We start from the raw sequence: 18,335 nt of genomic DNA on the forward strand, positions 1-18,335 counted from the left end.
ACGCGCACTTTGAGAATAAGCTACTTATTGTAGTTTTGTGTCTCAGTGATATTAAGTAAACAGATGGAACTTATTTCAGAGGTCAGGTTTCCTTTGTACTCACTTTATTATTCATTGTAACAAATCTAAGCATAAGCATCTTAGAAAAAAAAAAAAAAAAACAACAAAAAGCAAAACAAAGACACATTTGCATACCTAATAATATCTAATACAGATTCGACACAATCGAAGTTTAATCGAAATCATGAGGAAAGCGAAATAACAGCGATTGTGATGATGGTGATGATGGTGATGATAATGATCATGGTGGCATTGCTGTGTATATTTTCATACTTGTTGTCATTAGACAGCGGTTACGCTAGGACAAAACGTAGAAGGTTTCGGTCAATCAAGTCTACCCAAGTACATATTTTAAACTCGTATTCATTTTATCGGTATATTCTTCACGAGCTGTTTGGTTATGTTATAGGACTGTTATAGGACTATAAGGTGGCGAGATGGCAGAAACATTAGCACACCGGGCGAAATGCTTAGCAGTATTTCGTCTGCCGTTACGTTCTGAGTCCAAATTCCGCCGAGGTCGACTTTGCCTTTCATCCTTTCGGGGTCGATAAATTAAGTACCAGTTACGCACTGGGGTCGATATAATCGACTTAATCCGTTTGTCTGTCCTTGTTTGTCCCCTCTGTGTTTAGCCTCTTGTGGGTAGTAAAGAAATAGTTATGTTATAGGACTGCACACAAGCGAGTGAAAGAACCTGTTTAATCGAGAATGTAAAAAAGGAGAAAGCAAAGTCTTCAGTGTGAGTATGTGGTTTGTGGGGTCAACCGCGTCCTCACTTTATTTTTTCTTAATCACTCATTCTCATTTAAATGTATATATTTTAATTGGTTATTTATTCATACGTTTCGTCTCATTCGATACCCTGACCCCAATGTTTGCTTTGTCTGTCCCCGTATTGTCCCCTCTTTTTCTCAACCTTATGTGAATAAAGAAATACTCTCTCTCTCTCTCTCTCAGCCACTCACTCACTCACTCACACGCTTACTCACATAATATATGCATACATACATACATACATACATACATACATACATACATACATACATACATACATACATACATATATATATACATACATATGCACGCGTCCATACATACGTATGCAGGTACGAACAGACATACAAACATACATACAGATAACAGATATCTATGTTGGGATTCTACGCAGTTCTTCTAAATTTACTCACAAGTTTGTGAATGAATCTGACCGAGGGTTATTAGGAGACACTTACGCAAGATGCTATTGTGGTTCTGAATTCGAAGCCACGTGCTTGAGAAACCAACTTCTTAACCATGCGCTGGTACCATTGCGCGTGCATGTGTGTTTTTGCGGGCTTGTGTGTGGGTGTTTGCGTGCATGTCTATCTTCGTTTGTGTGAATATGTTTGAGTGTGTGTGTGTGTGTGTGTGTTATTCAAGGACATGGTTTAATAACATGTTAAGTAACTAAATTTAAAGTAAGACCAAAATGTCTATAAAGATATTCGGAATTGTGAAATGACTAGATTTTGAACGGGATTTGATGATTTAGATTTTTGATTCTTTAATGAACAACGACGTGTTTCAATTTGCTTCGGAGCCCTTTTACATGTCATAGACGCGTCGTATTTAGATTAACTACAAATAAATACTAAAGAGATATCAGATAGCATGTTTATTCACCTGACTCCAACAGGTACACCCAGAAGATAGAGTTGTTTAAATGAGTAAGCATCTGCTGACTCTACGAAGAAGCCACAGTGTTTGCACAGTCCTCATTTTAGGACACCAGATTCTCGGACCTAGTCGATTCCATCGAGAATAATGTTCGTATTGTTTACCTCCGAATGATGGAAGGTGAGATTTGAACTCAGAATGAGAAGCGGAGCTACCAAACACTTCCCTTTAGCTCTATCATTTCACTTCAGTCACTTACCCGCTATACACACGCGCGCGCGCGCCCATACACACACACACAAGAACACGCACGCGCGCATACAGACGGCCGCATCACAAATGGACATACAGCGATAGCTAGTCATCCACACATATGTACATACATTCATAAAATATTTAGAAATTCTATCCGTGGATTTTATTATTATTATTATTATTATTATTATTATTATTTTATTATTATTATTATTATTATTATTATTATTATTATTATTATACATGTGCGTGCGTAGATAGATAGATAGATAGATAGATAGATAGATAGATAGATAGATAGATAGATAGATAGATAGAAAGACAGACATAGACATTTATATACATTTATGTGTGTAAGTGTGCATGTAATATGTAAGTATGTACGTGTAGACGCAGGCATACACAGACAATTACATCAGCGGAAAGAGACAGAGACAGAGATAAAGAGAGGTGGAAAAACATTAGACTTACACAATATATAAGAAGGGTGCTATAACAATAGAATGAGGGTGGAGGCAAAATAAGAATAGAGACAGAAATCCTGAGATTGTGAGAGAAAAATATTCGTTGACAACGGGTATTAGAACGGTACTGGGATAGCGGGGAGAGTCAACCAAAAAAAAAAAAAAAAAAAACCGAGGTGAGAAAGAGAGAAAGTTGGTTGGTGTTTAGAGTCTGGACAAGAAAGAGATAGTTATTCAGCCAAATATAAAGACTGACAGAAGAGAGAGAGAGAGAGAGAGAGAGAGGAAAAGAGAAATGAGAATTAGATAAACAAATCTTACACTCTCACAAAGAAACAAATACGTAAATGAATAGAAAACAAAACAAAAAAAAAAGAGACTATTTCTGTGACAGTTTTTGACAAACAAGTCTTCGAGAGACCGGCTGAATATTAGTAACAATGGCTTTTGTGATTTTGGTGAAAATTCACCTTTGAAAATGGTCTTGAACAGGAAAGTGGACTGTGCCGTGAGAAAATAGCCTGGCGTGCCCTATAAGTAAGACTCGAATATCAAAGTATTAGAATTTGTTTGTTTCTTGTTTGTTTGCATGTTTGTTTGTTTGTTTGTGTGTGTGTGTGTGTGTGTGTGTGTGTGTGTGTGTGTGTGTGTCTGTGTCTTTGTTAGCGTGTTATTGTATCTACATATATATATATATATATATATAATATATATATATATATATAATATATATATATGTATATATGTACATAAAACATAAATATAACTAACTATATAGAAAGATAGAAAGATAGATAGACAGATATTCACATAAATATAGACACATGTGCCTGTATCTATATATGGCTATTGTGTGTGTGCGTGTGTATGTGTGTGTGTGTGTGTGTCTTTATGTGTGCATTTATACATGAATTTATGTTTATGTGAAATGATTTCACAATTTGACAAGGAGAAATTTACATGTCTGAATCTACAACCAGTCGCCATCGTCATCACTACGACATTTCCCCTTCAGGATTAGCACATTTCTTACTCTCGTTCAACACCTCTTGAGACCAAAATATGTAGATTACAACTCATTATCAGAGAATGAGTTTGCAGTGGAACATAACAATCACATCTTTATTGAGGACTCAAGTGGCATATTTCATTCGAAGGAAGTTTTCATCCCTCTAAACTTATTATGGACGACTTCATTTTTATTCCTAATCGTTTGTTATTTTTTGTTTCCATGGCAGCGAGCAGACAAAATTGATACAATATGGCAATAATACCTGGTGGTTATTGTTCCGACGCTTTACGTTCTGAACTCAAATCCCACTGAGGTCAATTTTGCATTTCAATCCACCGGGGTGGATGAATTAATCTATCAGGTTATAGTGTACACCCGCAGTCCGCCCTTAAAGTTGCTGGCCTTTTCACTAAATTAGAGATTACACACACACACCACACAACACACACACACACAAACACATCATGTGTTGTGGAATAACGCTATTCAACAGGGTGCATAACTCGGTGATCAGGAGTTTCTCTAGATCAAGCCCCCACTTCGCATCGAGATGTCACAGCTCCGGTGTTAGGACCGATTAGAATTTCGCAAGAAAAACGGATTATTCAGAACGGGCCAACCGGTTGGAGATCTAGGAATATACTCAGAATGAGATAGTTGGACATCCATAGTTTCAGTTAGTCACACTCACGAGTCCAGCCAGCAAGTGTAATGAGATGGAAATTGCGGGGTGATATGGATACCTGAGGGCGCTACCCTCACATTCTCTCACGAATAGTGGACAAAGACGATGGATAGAGATATATATGTGAATGTGCGTGTGTATGTGCGTGTGTGTGTGTGTGTGTTTGTGTGTGTGTGTGTATGTGTGTGTGTATGAAAATGTTTCACCGAATTTGATCCGGCTCTCTATGTTCAGTGTTTCAATCCTGCCTGCGAAAACTTTACCTTTCATCCTTCAAAAGTTGACAAAATACACTCACACTGAAATCCATAGTTTTGATTAACTTCACCCATAAAAAGTTATTAGCCTTGCGCCTAAATTAGAAACTGTTTTCTTTTTATCTGGTCGCTCAAATAAACTAAATGCGAAGTTGTAAACTTTCGTGTCATAATGTGCAGGTGTGCTACCTAACTCGCATGGTTAAGAAGTTGCTAATCACGTATTACTATGTTTCATTGTTTCTACTGTTGGGTTGTGAAAATACTTTGAAATTTTATAGACGGTAACTACAAAATTTCGTCAGACGAACACACACACACACACTTACAATCACATACATGTGTATAAATGTTTGTGTATATGCATATGTGCGTGTGTGTGTGTTTGTGTAACTTTACATATTAGCGTGTATGTATATATATATATATATATATATATATATATAGCAGTACTCCGCAAATGTTTTTCACTTGCGGCTCACTTATACTCTTTTCAAAATTCGGCGGCACACCTGAACTAAAAATATAGTTAAAAGTATAGGAAAAAAAATTATACTCAGGTTATAGTGCGGCACACATAGCATCGTCTCGTAACACACCAATGAGCAGCAGCATACCGATTGCGGAACACTGATATATATATATATATATATATCAACATGCATACATATATACATACATACATACACACACTCATACATACATATACAGTGAGAAATAAACACAATTTTGTTAAAATACAGCTAGTAATGGTATATAAATAATTCACATATATAGTATGGCATGTGTTACTTGGTTTTCGTTTTGCAAGAAAACAATAGATGTGTTGTGTCGCGCAGATGATGCACGAGGATGTACATCGGCAACGATAAGATCTCAAGCTGTGACGAAAGAACTTTTACAAACAGTTCATTCATTTATCATCTATTTGCTTGTTTACTAATTACCCAATTGATTTATAATAAAACTGAAGCGAAATACATCTAATGCATTGTATTTAGCAAATGGCACTTCTAAAGTACATGTGTGTGATGGGGTGCATGTACTGCTTTACTTTTAAGAGTTGTACTTAGTTTCAGTACAGACCGAAATTTGATTTAGGTGAAAGCTATTTCATCTGTTTGATGGTATGAGACCGGACAAAATCATTGCTCATTAAAGAGGTATTTTATGGAGTTATCGACAAGTTTGCAAGCAGAATAGTACTGCTCCTCAGATTCATACTTTTAATAAATATATTGAAGTACCTCCACGTGCTCAATCGGTATTCTAGAGATAGCAGCAATGTTTCTCTCAAATCATGCACCGTTGCTTCAAAAACGATACATTCTTATAAAAAGATTAGATGCTCAAGCTGGAATACTTTACATCGCATGTCAGCTTTGACATGGTGCGAAACAATAACAAAAACAACAGTATAGTAAGGCATTTTCGTATTCATTTATGAATGAAAGACAATAGGCTGTAAATTTAGAGACATATTTGTAAATGAATGAGACCGGGTTAAAATATTTTTTACGACAGAAACAATTGACAGCATTATTTTACTTCATTAGTTTTCCGGACATTAATTATTATATGAAACGGTTGAGGTATATCTCCAAAATAACATAATGCCTGTTGGTGATATTATAAAATGTGAGATCACAAATATTCGTTGGTATTAAAATACTCACAACGGTTGGAGTTTTTTTTTTTTAAAGGTAACTAGAGATATATATTAAGTAAAAAAAAAAACTATAACTGAAAAAGAATAAAAGCGTTACGAAGATTATATAAATATACAAACAAAAATCAATATCAAAAATAATTGGAATGGTTTGTGTTCCAGTAACTAGAAGGATATTTTATGAGATGTCGTAAAGTACGTCAAATGAAACACGATCACCTGTTTATCATTAAAGAAAATACCACCATCACAAACATCATCATCATTATCGTCGTCATTATCATCATCAACAGCAATAGTATCAACAAAGAAAATTCAACACGGTTGCACTTATCAATTTTGATTTACATCTTTGCAATAGTAAGCAAAGGAGACATCGTGGTGTGCATGCCTTTCTGGAAATAGTAGAAACCTAACTCAAAGCGAAATATATATTGCTGTTTATCGCCAGGTTTAACTGATTGATTAGACTAATGATCAAAGTCTTTCAATCCCGTATTTTCTCTCCAGGTATTGTATATCTAGGACTATATCATCCAACGTGTCATTCCATTTTGTAGGACTCTAGGAAATGATTTGCGAGGGATTTAACTGCATGCTATTTCTAACAGGTTGAGTGAACACGATAATGTACCTTTGTATTGGTTGGCGAAATATACGTTTAATTTCTTCATACTAGTTTATCATCAGAATGATCAAGCCAGAATAAACCATTCTAATTTTTTAGTCCATTATCAGCTGAAGATCAAAGACGTTCAAATCGCAATCAACAATTTTCTTTCCCTTTTCTTTCAAGAGTGAGAGGGGAATAGATAGAGATAGATAGAATATATTATATATAATATATATATATATATATATATATAATATATATATATATAGAAGATAGATAGATAGATAGATAGATATAGATAGAGATAGATAGATAGATAGATAGATAGAGATAGATAGAGATAGATAGATAGATAGATAGAGAGAGAGGGGGGTGTGCTCTTTCATATTAAGACAGAACGGTCTTATTTGTTTGCTGTTTTCTCTTAGGTCAAGAAACCACGTATACAGCCCATGAATAAACCATGTACTTCGTTAATAGAACCGTCTAGTATTAATCAATCGTCTTCACAATTTTTGGGACTTGTATTATCATTATTGTTGTTATTATTATTATTATTATTATTATATTATTATTATTATTATTATTATTATTATTATTATTATTATTATTATTATTAATTGTGGTTTCCTTTCATTATAACTTTATTTCAGCTACCTTAGGACCAGGCTCCTCCGACGGCCAAGAGTAGCAAGGGCACTTTTGTTTTGCTACGCATGCTAAAATTATCACCACATTTAGTTCATTTTAGATGGAGAGTGCATTCCGTAGTATATGGGCTGTACTCATCAAAGTTATCTTTTGTACTTCACGGATATTGGGGTTACCAGGGAATTGCATAATATACTTCTCAGCTCCCTTCTTTATCATTCTCAACGCACCAATTACTACTGGCATTATCGTTGTACTAGTTTTACACACTTTTGTGATTTCAATTTGCAGGTTTTATAGTGGGAAAGCTTTTCGTATTCCTTTCTTGAGACATTTTGATCTTGTGGGACAGGTATATCTATTAACAGATAAATTATTATTATTATTATTATTATTATTATTATTATTATTATTATTATTATTATTATTATCATCATGGCGGTGTATTGGTAAAACCATTAGTGAGTTAGAAAACGCCTTACGGTATTTGTTTTGAGTCCCAATCTCGTCAAAGACAACGAAGGCGCGGTGAATAAAATAAAGTACAAGTCAAGTACTGAAGTCAATGGTATTGACAAATCACCTCACTTCAAAACTGCTGGCCTTGTGTCTAAGTTGAAAACAATCATGAAGGCGTCGAGAGGGAAGAATCGATAAGGCTTAGGAAAAACACTTTGTGGTATTTCTTCCTTCTCTTAACATTCTGAGTTCAAATACCGTTGAGGTCAAGTACATAGTTCACCACTCCAGGTTTATAAAGTACCAGTCAAGTACTGAGCTGTATGTTATCATATCAATTCCTTCCCTCAATAATTTTTGGTTTTGTGCCCAAATTAGAATAAATTATTATTATTATTATTGAGTGAGAGAGCAGTTCATGCCATCAAAGTGACACTGGGGTAAAATATACGAAGCCCAATATACCCATCATGAGTACCCGTCTGATAAAGGTACACCAGGCACATGCATCACAACCATATGTGCGCGACATGGTGATCTCATATTAAGATAAACAGCACATGACCTTGCAGGTGGGGCCCAGTTAGAATTTTATTCAGGTTGAGTAGCCCATCCCGCTCAAACGGTCCCTGAATAAGGGTTGTTTAAGGATGTTGAAAGAACCACCCATGTTTCCAGAGGTGAACTATTCAAACCCCAAAGAATCCCTCTCAACACATGGCTATGATGCTCCCCCACTACTTCTGCTCGTGATCAGAGATGCACATATCGTCAGCCACTAAGGGGCATGCTCAACTGGTTAAGGTCAAACCAACTGACAAGCAAATCTGTGGTATTGAGCAGAATATTTGCTGTAGCCCATCTTTTATACCAAGACAAAACAATGTACATGATAACACTTCCAATCAGTTAAGATCAGAAGCCATGAGAACCACTGCCTGGTACTGCATCAGGGCATTTATTATTATTATTATTATTATTATTATTATTATTATTATATTATTATTATTATTATTATCATCATTATCATTATCATTATTGCTGTGGATTGGCTGATTGCCTTGTGGTATTTCTTCCGAACCTTTATATCCAGAGTTCAAATTGGAGTAAATTTTGCCTCTCATTCTTTCAGAGTCGATAAAATAAAGTACCAATCATATACTGGGGTTGATACATTGACTGAGATAATTCTCCCAAAGTGATGGCCTTGTACCAAAATTTGAAGCCAATATTAAGGTAATTAATTAATAGAATATTAGAGCGTCGAATAAAATGACATGCTATTTTTTGTGATTGTTTAGGCTTTGATTTCATATCCGCCTGATGTCAACTTTATATCTCTTCCCCTCCTGGACAGGCACAATATTGTATCAGCACTGGTTCGATGTAATCGACTAAAATCATTTCTTAAAATTGCTGGTCTTTTGCCTAAATCAGAAACGACTATCATTATTTGATTGGTGGAATTATTACAGTGTTATACAAAATACCTTCCGAAATGTCTTTTGCTGCTTTACATTCTATGTTGAAATTCCGCCAAAATCTGCTTTGGATTTTATTCTCCTAGGATCTATAAATTAAAGGGGTCATTCAAGAACCTGGTCGATGTTATAGATTGTTTCTCTTATTCCAAATTTCTGGTCTTGTTAGAAATTTTTATTATAGGTTTTTTATGTGTGTGTCGTAAAATTTCATCCTTCTGATATTGATAAAATACAGTAGCAGTCAAGTACTAAAGTGTTATTATGAATCGACTATCATAAAAAAGGGGTTGGGGGAGGTAATCTAGTGCCTATTTCATAAATTTCAGTCATGTGTTCAATTTATTGTAGTGTACGCAACTTAGCAGCAACTATAATGTTAAATTAAGCTTACCTCCCCTTCCCATTGTCGCACCAATTAAATATGACAGGCCTTATTAAAATATAAACAAACAAAACTTAATAAAGGGCAGAATTAGGACAAACATAACCCCACCGCCACAACCACAAAAAATACGAAACAAAAAGAGAGAAAGAGAAAGAAAGAGAGAGAGAGAGAGAGAGAGAGAGAGAGAGAATTATATCAGAGTATCCTGAGCAAAGAGCAGTTTAGTTTCTTCAAAAGAAGCATATAAAATATTCATAAGAGAGCGGGGGTGAATGGAACAAAGACAAATATATAAAAAAATATAGAAAAAGCAATTTCATCGATTTTCTCATGTGCTAATTTCATAATGCAAATTTCCTACGCATTTAGACATATACACACATACGGTGTGTGTGTGTGGGGCGCGTGTGTGCGCGTGCGTGTGTGTGTGTGTGTGCGTGTGTTTGTGTATGTGTGTGGTGTGTGTGTGTGCGTGTGTTTGTGTATGTGTGTGTGTGTGTGTGTGCGCGTGCGCGTGAGTGTATTTATATGGTATCAAGGTACAAAGACATCCGGTAGAAACGTTAACACGTTGGACAAATTGCTTTCTCTGGTTTATTTTTCTCTCTTTTTTTTTTTTAAATTTTCATTCTGGCTCTTTGCATTATAAGTTCAAATCCTGCAGAGATCAACTTTGCCATTTGTTCATTCAGTGACGATATGATAAAGCACGAGCCAAATATTGGCGCCTATTCCTCATCTCTCTCTCAGAATCGATTGCAGTGCACTCTGAGAAGGAGTGAGCAGTAGGGAATTTAAGAGCAACCCTTTTTCTCCGTGACAACCACGTCCACTCTAACACAAAGTAACAACATAGTCATTGAGTGAGACCCTGGTGGAGTATGGTACAGAAGGATGATGATGGTGATGATGAAGATTTTAAAATTACATGTACACATACAACATATACATACATGTGTGTGTGTGTGTGGTGTGTGTGTGTGTGTACACTTATCTTAGGTTGTGCTAACTGTTTAACACACATAGGCTTTGATAAGCAAGAAATGTGTTCACTATTGTAATATATTAACGTACTTTACACATCTCTCTCTCCTTCACAATCCATCTCCCCATTTTCTATATCTCTGAACTTAAATCTAATTTATGTAAATCAAACAAAATCTGGTATAGATACATTAAATTTTGCATGCCTCATTTGATCTATCATAAATATTATGTACAAGCTTAATCTGTGATTGCCTAGTAGCCACTCCAAGAGGTGAGTTTGTGCTCATTATCATGAAACAGAATTTATGCAACAACCTTTAAGAACCCGCACCTTGAGCATTGAGGCATATATATTTCGTTACATACTCTATAATCCAATCTTTCATCCGTGAACTAAACTTTCCGTTAACAGCAACAGTCGCGAGAAAATCCATCTATATTCATGAGTTCTTACCAAACATTAATTGACACTCATACAAGGTGTGTATTAATTATACTAATGTCCATCCAAGCATTCTATTCTTCAAATCTTAGGAAGTCTCATAGAGCCTATTAGCTCAAATTGCGTTCACAACTAACACTACCATTGCATGCATACCTGTAAAGGTGAATTTCCTCATTCTGTAAACTCCCTGTGTATCTGCGTAATTTTATCAAATATTAACCTGAATACAAAAGATCTCGAATGGAAAGGTTAAGCTCGCGCATCTGTGGTAGAACTGATAGTACTAACAAGCATTCCCACAAGTGCAAGTACAAACAGATGCACGAACATATAATGGCTTGTGATCAGAATGCGTTTATGTAATTTTCCTTTATACTATACAAACATCAACAGTTCCAAACATCGCACTCCACCAATGCAAATGAGATTTCCAATGGAATATAAGCTCTGTCTATTCTCCGGTAAGATAAAAGAAAATAATCAAGCATACATCATCTCCGATTATATACCTGTATAAAAACAAATTGACGGAAATGTATATACGTTTATTTTTATTTTTTTATATTACAGCTCCCTGTTTTATTTATAAACGGGGGAACAAAACCAGTGTGCATTACATTTGTCACTCTCCCATAATAAGGGAGACCGATTTGTTTCCAGGAATAGTCAACGAATTAGTAATACAAAAAGTTGTTCTTCTCCACTGCAGTTAAAAATAAAGAAAATACAACACCAAGAGGCAAAGTAAAACGAAAAAGAGAGAAAAATATAATTGAGAAAAAAGAAAACAAAGTAAAATTAGAAATAGGGTTGTTCACCAATAGCCTTACCTTTAATGTTTTCCAACAGTTTTGGACTGTTGCACTCGTTCGGAGTAGGTGATGGGGTCCTTTCGGTGCTCATCTCACTCTCACCACTTGATAAACTTTCCTGTAATAGAGAGGAAGTGAATTTGATGTGACTTGCGAAAGAGAGAGGGGCATAGGGATATTATTTAGAGTAACGTTTCCAGTGTTCTCAGTTTATTTCAAGATACTACCGACAGTCTTAAAATGTGACTAAAATTTCGGATTTACAATGCTCGCCCTTAGTAAAGCGACGTCGTACGTTGATAAATATGAAAGCAAAAAACTTAACCAGTTTTTATATATTAATATGACTTGGAGGCAATGTTATAGAAAATAAGATGAAGAACAGACATTTATTTTGTGAGATCCGTTTCCTTTCATATTGCCACACCCCCGAGGTGTAACATAATGCACATCGTCAAAAGCAAATCAGACAAATGCGTCTCTAACTAGCATCAGTATACGATAGGGTTTCCGAAACACAAACACACACACACACACAACACACACACACACACACACACACACGCACACACACACACACACACACATACACACACACACTCACAAACACAAATAGACATGCCTATATAATCAGTAATAGAAACAGAAATTTGTGAGCCCATAAGCACACATATGCCCTCTTTCGCACACACACACACCCAAAACACACATAGACATACCTACACAATGAGTAATACAAACAGAAAGTTGTGAGCACATAAGTGCACACACACACACACACGCACACACAAATTTATAGATGTGGTTACATACTTACCTATATGTATGCCTTTGTGTGTGTGTGTATATGTAGGCATATGCAAATATGTATGCATTTATGATTATATAATGCAATCAGATATAAACAAAAACACAGATACCTACAAACATTCACACAAACGTCAATAAACGCACACGCACATTTACACACATAAGCGCGGGCACATACCTACACACATATGTATGTATATATATATATATATATATATATATATATACAAGTACGCGTGCTCGTGCACATACGCAATTCACATACACACCTGTGAGTATGAATTGAAACGTAGCAGAAAACAGTTCCTAAGGCGCAATGGTTGGATTATCATCCCAAAATAGACAGCGAGAATAGAGTATTGAACATATTTCTTTTCTTTATGAAAAAAAAAAAAAAAATTACACCCACATACGGAAACGTAGAGATAATAAGCATTAAGACATAGATACAAATATGTATGTGTCTATATATATATATATATATATATATGTGTGTGTGTGGTGTGTGTATATACAGATATTCATATATAAATATATATATATATATATATATATGAATATCTGTATACACACACACACACACACACACACACATATAATATGCATGAACTTGTTTAAGAAACAAAAGATTACTCTCGTGAAACATCATATGGAGAGGAAAAAAATTGAGTAATTCCCTGGGGATTTAACATGTAAAGTTGACAGATGCCTTTTAACTAAAATGGTTTGATCTATCAGAATAGCAGCAAAAATATTCCGATTCTCTTTGACCATGTAGAGCAGCGACTTATGTAAAAGATTACAAGCTTATTTCGTAGCGTAACTCAGGAATATTACCCGAAGATGAGAAGAGAGAATACTGATCGAAATGTCGTATCAACATCAATAAAGAAAATATAGTCAAAACAACAAAGAAAGAAAGAAAGGAAACAATGCTGATATGTTAAATTATCATTAATTAGGACATTACTGATGTAAGACAAACTGCTTCAGCTGTATTTTAAAACAGTGTTATAAACCCAGTTTGCACGCAGAATTCTTAGCGTATTTATAATATTCTATTTTTGTCAAAATCATATATTTTGTGAATCTCCAAGATTTTTTGTAGCCTCCAGATATCTTTGTAATTTTTGTTTTCTTTTTATAGTTTAGAAATGGCTCAGTAGCCCATCACCACTCCAGTACTTCTATCACTAGCATCACAGTAACGGCTTTGCGGTTTCATCACTGCCACATTTTCCCTCCACCAAAGAACTCTTTCTCTTTCATATTAACCAGCGACAAGCGTGATGGTCTTCTGTTGTCAATAAGAAACTCAAGAGTTTCTCAATGATCCTGATACTAAAGGGCTAATTCTAGTGCTCAGAGCAGGGCAGACGACGTCAAAGATAACAAAAGGACAGGAGGTGATATTAAATCTACTCCCTAAAAACAATCTACAGTCCCTCTGACAGACTCCCAGCAACACAATTCGTTTCACAGAGCTTGCAATAGATCCGATATGTACCCAAGGTTCTGTAGCGTAGGATCGAATGCAGAACTACATGGTTACAATGCAAACTTCTTAACCACAAAACCATGCCGTTATATATATTTCTTTACTACCCACAAGGGGCTAAACATAGAGGGGACAAGCAAGGACAAACAAACGGATTAAGTCGATTATATCGACCCCAGTGCGTAACTGGTACTTAATTTATCGACCCCGAAATGATGAAAGGCAAAGTCGACCTCGGCGGAATTTGAACTCACAACGTAACGTCAGACGAATTACGGCTACGCATTTCACCCGGCGTGCTAACGTTTCTGCCAGCTCGCCGCCTTCCATGCCTTTATATATTGAGTCTGTGCTAACTAATCGAGACAGAATCAACAACAAAAGATCAGAATAAGATTAAGTAAAAGAAAACAACATCAACAGCAGCACTAGCATAAAGAGGTTTTTTTTTTTTTGGAAATCCTGAAATGAAATATATAAAAAAAAATACTAAAATCGATAGAAAAGACTGAGGACAACAAACGAAAGCACAAAATCCTCAACACATACACACCACCACCACTACCACTACCACTACCACAACTTCAACTACCAGCATTACAGCCAGCAGCAGCAGCAGCAAACAACAACAGCAGAAGTAGCAACTTCGCCGTTTCATCGCCACCACACTTTTCCTTTCGCCAAAGAACTGTTTCATATTGCCAAGCTACAAGCGAGGTCTTCTGTTATCAATAAGAAGAGTACCCTTGAAAATAAACCAGCAGTAGTGTCTTGTGACATTATAGGAACAATGTTTTGTCTCTCCGTTTCTGTTACTATTTCTGTCTGTCTGTCTCCCCCTACCTTTTCTCCTTTACCTCTCTTCTATCCTTTTCTCTCCCTCCTGTTTATTTAAGCACCTACAAAACATAACGACCAGCCTAACAATATTGGTATATATCTATATATATATATATATATATATATATATATATATATATTTATATGTCTTTCTGTGCTATATACAGGTGTGTGTGCATGTGTATGTGTGTGCGTATATATATATATATATATATATATATATATATATATATACATTCATACATACAAGCATATATACATAATTCTATATTTATATGGTACATAGATATATGTAAATATATATGACACAATGCGTCTTATATATATATATATATATATCTTTATCCCCGTCTGTCTTGATAGACAATATATATATATATATATATACATACTATATACACACATATATATATACAATATATATATGCCTATATAAGTATAATATATATTATATATTATTATATATATATATATATATAATATATAATATATATATATAGAATATATATATATATATATACATATATATACTTACTATTTACAACACACACACACACACCCACACACACACATATATATATATATATATAATATATATAATATATATATATATATATATATATATATATATAATATTGAATATATATATATTGTGCCTGTATGCACACACACATACACACACATCTTTCTAACTATTTATCATCGCTCTCTTTCCTCTCTCCCCGAATTTCTTTTTCATCACACATCCTCTTTGTTTCCTATTACACTTCCCGCCATCTTCCTTCTCGTTTTTACTAAATATTGTCCTATGCGTTATACTTTCTCTCTTTTTTCTTTTCTTTCTTTCTTCGTCTTTTCTTTCTTTCTTCTTTCTTTCTTTCTTTTCTTCTTCTTCTTTCTTCGTTTCTTTTTTATTTTTTCTTCTGTCTCTTTCTCTATCTTCTTCTTCTTTCGTCTGCTTCTTTCTTTCTTTTTTTTTTTTTTTTTTTCTTTTTTTTTTCTTTTTCTTTTTTTTTTCTTTCTTCTTTCTTTCTCGCTGTCTGTCTCTCTCTTTCTCTTGCATGTTTGCTACATAATTCTTATCCCCCTTTCCTCTAAAATACTGCCTCTTTCTTCATCTTACCCTGTCTAAGTTCAACTCTGTTTCTTCCTCTCCTCCCTTTCTCTCCTTCTCTCCTTTCCTCCTTCACAATACAAACCTTACAGAATAACGAAAAGAGGGTGAGCAAGTAGAAAGAAATGGAGGTGGGGTATAGACACTTGTTGAATGTCTTCGATTGAAGTATGATATTATAGTCGCTCCAGAATCGACGTCTATATAGTACATCACTCTCTCCAACCACCATTCCACCCCTGGCTGTCCGCCCGTGCGATCGAATAAGAGAAGAGTATTGTGTGTCGTGTATTGTATATTATGCCATATAGATTGTCTATTCAGAGGTCATTGAAAACAACAGTTTGTCTCCACTCGCTAACGTAGAAGACTCTTCATTGTATATGCATACACACTCACACACACACACACATACACACACATAAACACACACACACGCACTCCGACACTGACACACATACGCGAAAAGCACACCATAGAAACGCGTATGCATATACGCACATACAGGCATACATATATACAAAGACACACGTGTAAGTTTTTGTATGTGTGTGTATACACATATTTTATTCTACAGGCAACTTTTGCAATTTATATCCAAGTATAGGACACGCACAGCTCTTATACACACAAGCACACACGCAAATATATAAACACGTAAGATAAATATACACACAAACACACACACACACATATATATATATACAGATAAATATATCTATATACATTTATGTGTAAATATATATGTATGTATATATGTATATATATACATATACTGTATATATGTATGTGTATAAATACACACAAACACACACATATATATATATATACACATATATACATATATATATATATACACATATAAATATATTTATATACATATATGTGTATATATATCTCTGTATATATAAGTCTATATATATATATATATATATATATATGTGTATGTGTGTGTGTATAAATACACATACACAAACATATATATATATATAGAGAGAGAGAGAGTTGCTTTTTATATACGTATATATATATATATATATATATATACACATATATATATGTGTACATATGTATGTGTGTGTGTGTGTAATTTTCTGATTTCACTCATTGGGCCACGGCCACGATGTGTCACCCGTCTGAAAGGTTTTCAGTCGATTGTATCGAATCAAATACGCCGTCACTTATTTCATTGCTTTTCGTTAGAAACGAGATACAAAGTTGACCTCGGTTTAAGGGGAAGATGACACAGTAGGAAATTAATACTATCTCTGCGAAATTACGACTTACATAGATACATAAATACAGGCAGTCAAACAGAGTTAGAATGGGTTTTTGCACTGTCTACCGTAGCTGAATTACAAGGTCAATCAGCAACTGTGGTACATAACAGATCTCCAATGTGTCTTAAGCCTTAGTTTCTGATAATGAGTACAAGTCTGGAGCGAACATCATCACACAGACTTTTCATCCTAAATATACATATATATGCATAAATGCGCACACATATGCACACACGGACAAACATGTGCTTACACACACGCGCGCAAACGCATACATATTAGTGTGTATGTAGTTAGTTAGGTAAGTAGGTAGATAGGTATGGAGTTAGAAGGAAGGGAGGAAGGAAGGAAAGAAGAAAGGAAGGAAACAAAGAAGAATAGAAGGCGATTAGAAAGAAGTGCAGGAAGGAATCGTTAATGTATATTATATATAACACACATATATATATGTATGTATGTGCGTGTATGTACTTGTATGTATGTATGTATGTATATATATATATATATATATATATATATATATATATTATATATATATATATATATATATATATATATATATGTACATATCTGTTGTATTATGTATAATATATATGTGTGTGTGTATTTTGTATATATATATATATATATATATGTGGCTGCTCGTTGGTAGTTAATTCAATGATGAACACTTAGAGGTAAACTTTCGTTGTAAGTGTTTCATCAATCAAGTATAAAAGTTTCCGCTTTTCTACACATTTGTCTCTTCTGAGAAGTCTATATTGAACTCCTGGATTTGCTAAATTACTATATACGGAAGCAACAGGGCATTGTTTTATACAATACCCTATGAGAACATTTAGGATGTTCTCAATATGAACATCCTAAATGTAATGGAGAATGTGCTAAAGATAAGA

At 34.6% G+C, this 18,335-nt stretch overlaps 1 protein-coding gene across 1 annotated transcript in view; it reads right to left on the bottom strand.

Moving 5' to 3' along the window:
- Window positions 1-18,335, bottom strand: part of LOC115214378 (uncharacterized membrane protein DDB_G0293934) — a 321,487-nt gene that overhangs the window by 93,807 nt on the left and 209,345 nt on the right. The window contains exon 4 of the mRNA XM_036504395.1: window positions 11,916-12,015. Within this exon, the coding sequence (XP_036360288.1) occupies window positions 11,916-12,015 (100 nt within the window). The remainder of the gene's footprint in view (window positions 1-11,915; window positions 12,016-18,335) is intronic.

This window comes from Octopus sinensis, linkage group LG7 (genome assembly GCF_006345805.1).
Source record: "Octopus sinensis linkage group LG7, ASM634580v1, whole genome shotgun sequence".
Lineage (NCBI taxonomy): Eukaryota > Metazoa > Mollusca > Cephalopoda > Octopoda > Octopodidae > Octopus > Octopus sinensis.